The sequence below is a fragment of the Camellia sinensis genome, chromosome 6 (genome assembly GCF_055761805.1).
Source record: "Camellia sinensis isolate YWXY chromosome 6, ASM5576180v1, whole genome shotgun sequence".
Taxonomy (NCBI): Eukaryota; Viridiplantae; Streptophyta; class Magnoliopsida; order Ericales; family Theaceae; genus Camellia; species Camellia sinensis.
Window position 1 is genome coordinate 201,747,527 of NC_138966.1, and position 3,088 is coordinate 201,750,614.

Here is a 3,088-nt window from a genome sequence, read left to right on the forward strand (position 1 = left end):
TTTTTATGCTCGAGCGGCACTTTCCTCGCTCAAGTGGACTCGATGAATTTTGGAATTTCTAGAACTTTATTTGAGGCTCAAGCTTGATGTTCAAAGGTCCAAAGCTTGTGTTTTTGGTACAAAATCATGGAAAGACATTATATAACATGAGAACATAGGTAATTTGAGACCAATTGTCTAAAGCCATGATCCAATTCTCAAATAATTTCATATTCTTCTTGACAACTTCAAAACACATGCAATCAAGCTTCATAACTACATGGATTATGCATGCATGTGTAATATAGACTCTAATACCATTTCAAATGGTAGAAATGATGGTCAAAATCATGTGGCTTAACAAAACTATGCTTGCATGTATGATTTGGTACTCAATTCTTCATGTTTCATGCTCAAATGAACATAATCATGGTGAATACAAACATGCATACTCCAATTCTTGTTCTTAGTCACATATCATGCTTGGATTTACTTAGTTATAAATTTTAATTCATGAATTTGAGCTCAATTACTCACCTAGGAGCTTCAGCTCTTCCAATTATAGCCAATTCTTGAGCTAATCCTCCTAGTTTCTTGAATTCACTTGCAAATTCCCAAGGTTAAGCTCCCTCTCTCTCTAATTCGGCTCACTCTCTCTCTCACTAGAGTGAAATCTCAGCCAAGTTGGAAGAAATGAGCTCAAAAGAATAACTTAAGTGTATATAGGCCTATATACAGGCTTGCCTAAGGCTAGGTAATTGTGCTTTAATTTAATCATATTGAATCTAATTATTTTGGTCCGAATCAATTTTTAATTAAATCTCACTATAGGCTCTAAAAATCATGCTAATCATAAAAATACAGTCAATTTTAGTTTTCGTCGCCTCTGCGACCTTCAATTGAATTTTATAGTAGAAAAGCAAACAAATTTTCCTACGGTGAACAGATGCAAATTGAGAAACACATATAATCACATAATTAGCATTCAAAATCATATCAAGCTCATAATTATAAGCATAACTAAGATCATTAACATAACATAGAGCAGGGTTATCACAGCATGGTTCTGATTGGTGACAGGTGATCCGCTCGCCTACTGCTGTTTACACAGGTTGGCATCGTCCCTAACATTAGCTGCACCTTGTTTTGATTCTCCATAGTCATTGGAATTCAATGCAATGATTGCTCCTGGTAGTTCAATTGACACAGCTTTGTTGTATTCTTCAATACATGTTCCTAAGAATTCGTAATCTAAACGATCATGGGTTTGATTAAATAGTTTTCCCACAATCTGTAATGTTTGATTAGCTTTAACCATAACTTGTTGAAGACTGATGTGAGCGAGCCCTTTGACATCTGCTTTCAAACTTTGAGGGTCTGATTCTAGAGATGCGGCACAGAGGTTGAAGTTATTGGTACGCCTGAACGTTTGGCGAATCAAATTTCTGTTTTTCTGTGAAGTTGAAGCAGATGATTGGGTTGATACTATAAGGATAGCATGAAGGAAAAAAAGACGGATCAATCTTTGAGAGATCCACATTGCCATTTTGTGTAGAGAAATGATATGTTTGTTGATGATATTATCTGGTCTATTTTCTTAGTATTTATTGATACAAAATGTGAGACCTTCCATCTTCATAAATATTTTATACAATACTTAAAGTTTCAAGTAGTATGGGTCCTACACTCAAGTATTATATGGAATATTTAGTAATTCATTTGGAGTTTCTAGCATTTTTGTAATATTTCTATGTAATTTGTGAATGTACTTGAATGAATTTGAATGATTTATGAATGTAACCATAAATGGCTTTGAATGATTTGTGAATTTACATAAATGGAATTGAATGATTTATGGATGTTCCTAACTCACACATTAATATGGGTCGCATACCTAGTGATAGTTGATCGTATCAAAACATGTGAGTATGTTAGTAAAATTATTAATAAATGTGTTAATATCCCTAACATTGTTGATATTGTAAATGGATTTAAATGTTCAAACCTCTTCCATGCAACTTGGGTTCATATTGAATTCTATTAGAGTTATTTATCAGATTCATTCCAATTTTAAACAGATTTTCTGAGTTATTTAAATTTATTTCTCATACTCAAGTTGTTTTTTGAAATAGTATTATTAAAAAAAAGCGCTGTTTGATTTGATTTTCATAAATTATTTTTTGAATTTTTTTTTGATAAAAATAAACACCAAAAAGATAATTTTCTAGTTTAAGAAATCATTTCTAGTCTTCATCTTCAAAAGATAAAAATATATGAAAATGAGGAGCATTTTTTTCATCATATTAATTAATTTATTTAAAAAAATTGAAAACAAGTTCTAAAATTCAAATCAAACAAAGCCACTACATCTGCGAACTTCAGACATGATTGCAAAGAAATGGAAAATAAGATCAAAATAACTCAGTTATTTCCAATATAACTTGGGTATGGTAAAAGACTTAATTCTAACCATACCTTTTAAAAGTGATGAAAAATCCAAAACAAAAAAATCAATCATACTAAAAACATGAAAGGTATTGAGAGAGAGAGAGAGAGAGAGAGAGAGAGAGAGAAGAAAAAAAGAAACTAATTCCCAAATTCATCTCCCAAAACCAACCCAGAGTGCAGCAGCCAAAACAAAATCGAATAAACAGAGACAACATTTGTCACGCCCTCAAAATATGATATATTCATTCATTCACAAGATCTATAGACATAATAGAAATGTTATATTTTCATTCATTAGAGTCTTCTTTACAAAATGTATTACATGCATTACGTTTTCATAAAGGTTTATCTTGAAATTATAGCATGTAGCTCTAACTGATAACAACAAAATAAATGCCCTACGAACTTACAGCTTTCTAAGTTATCACTTGGTTACAACAAAAGAAGAGTCCTAACTCTTTTACATATAAAGCCCTCGACTTGAATTTACATTGAGCATAAAACAAAATATACAAAAGTGGAGCCTTCAACTCCTAAGCCTCCCAAGCTATGACCTTGGAGGTGGCATGTCACCTGTACCTGAAAATGGTTTCCCAAGTAGGGTGAGCCAAAACCCAGTAGAGATATGCTAAACAATATATGAGAATTAATTAAAATATCA

At 32.0% G+C, this 3,088-nt stretch overlaps 1 protein-coding gene across 1 annotated transcript; it reads right to left on the bottom strand.

Annotated features, from left to right (window-relative positions):
• Positions 1 to 1,072: 1,072 nt before the first annotated feature.
• On the bottom strand, positions 1,073 to 1,525 carry LOC114313626 (pectinesterase inhibitor-like). Its single transcript, XM_028260027.2, has one exon. The coding sequence runs from the start codon at positions 1,523 to 1,525 to the stop codon at positions 1,073 to 1,075; it is 453 nt and encodes a 150-aa protein (XP_028115828.2).
• Between the last annotated feature and the right edge of the window lie 1,563 nt (positions 1,526 to 3,088).

Coding starts and splice junctions, on each gene's coding strand:
- LOC114313626 (XM_028260027.2), bottom strand. CDS start 1,525: ATGGCAATGTGGATCTCTCAAAGATTGATCCGTCTTTTTTTCCTTCAT.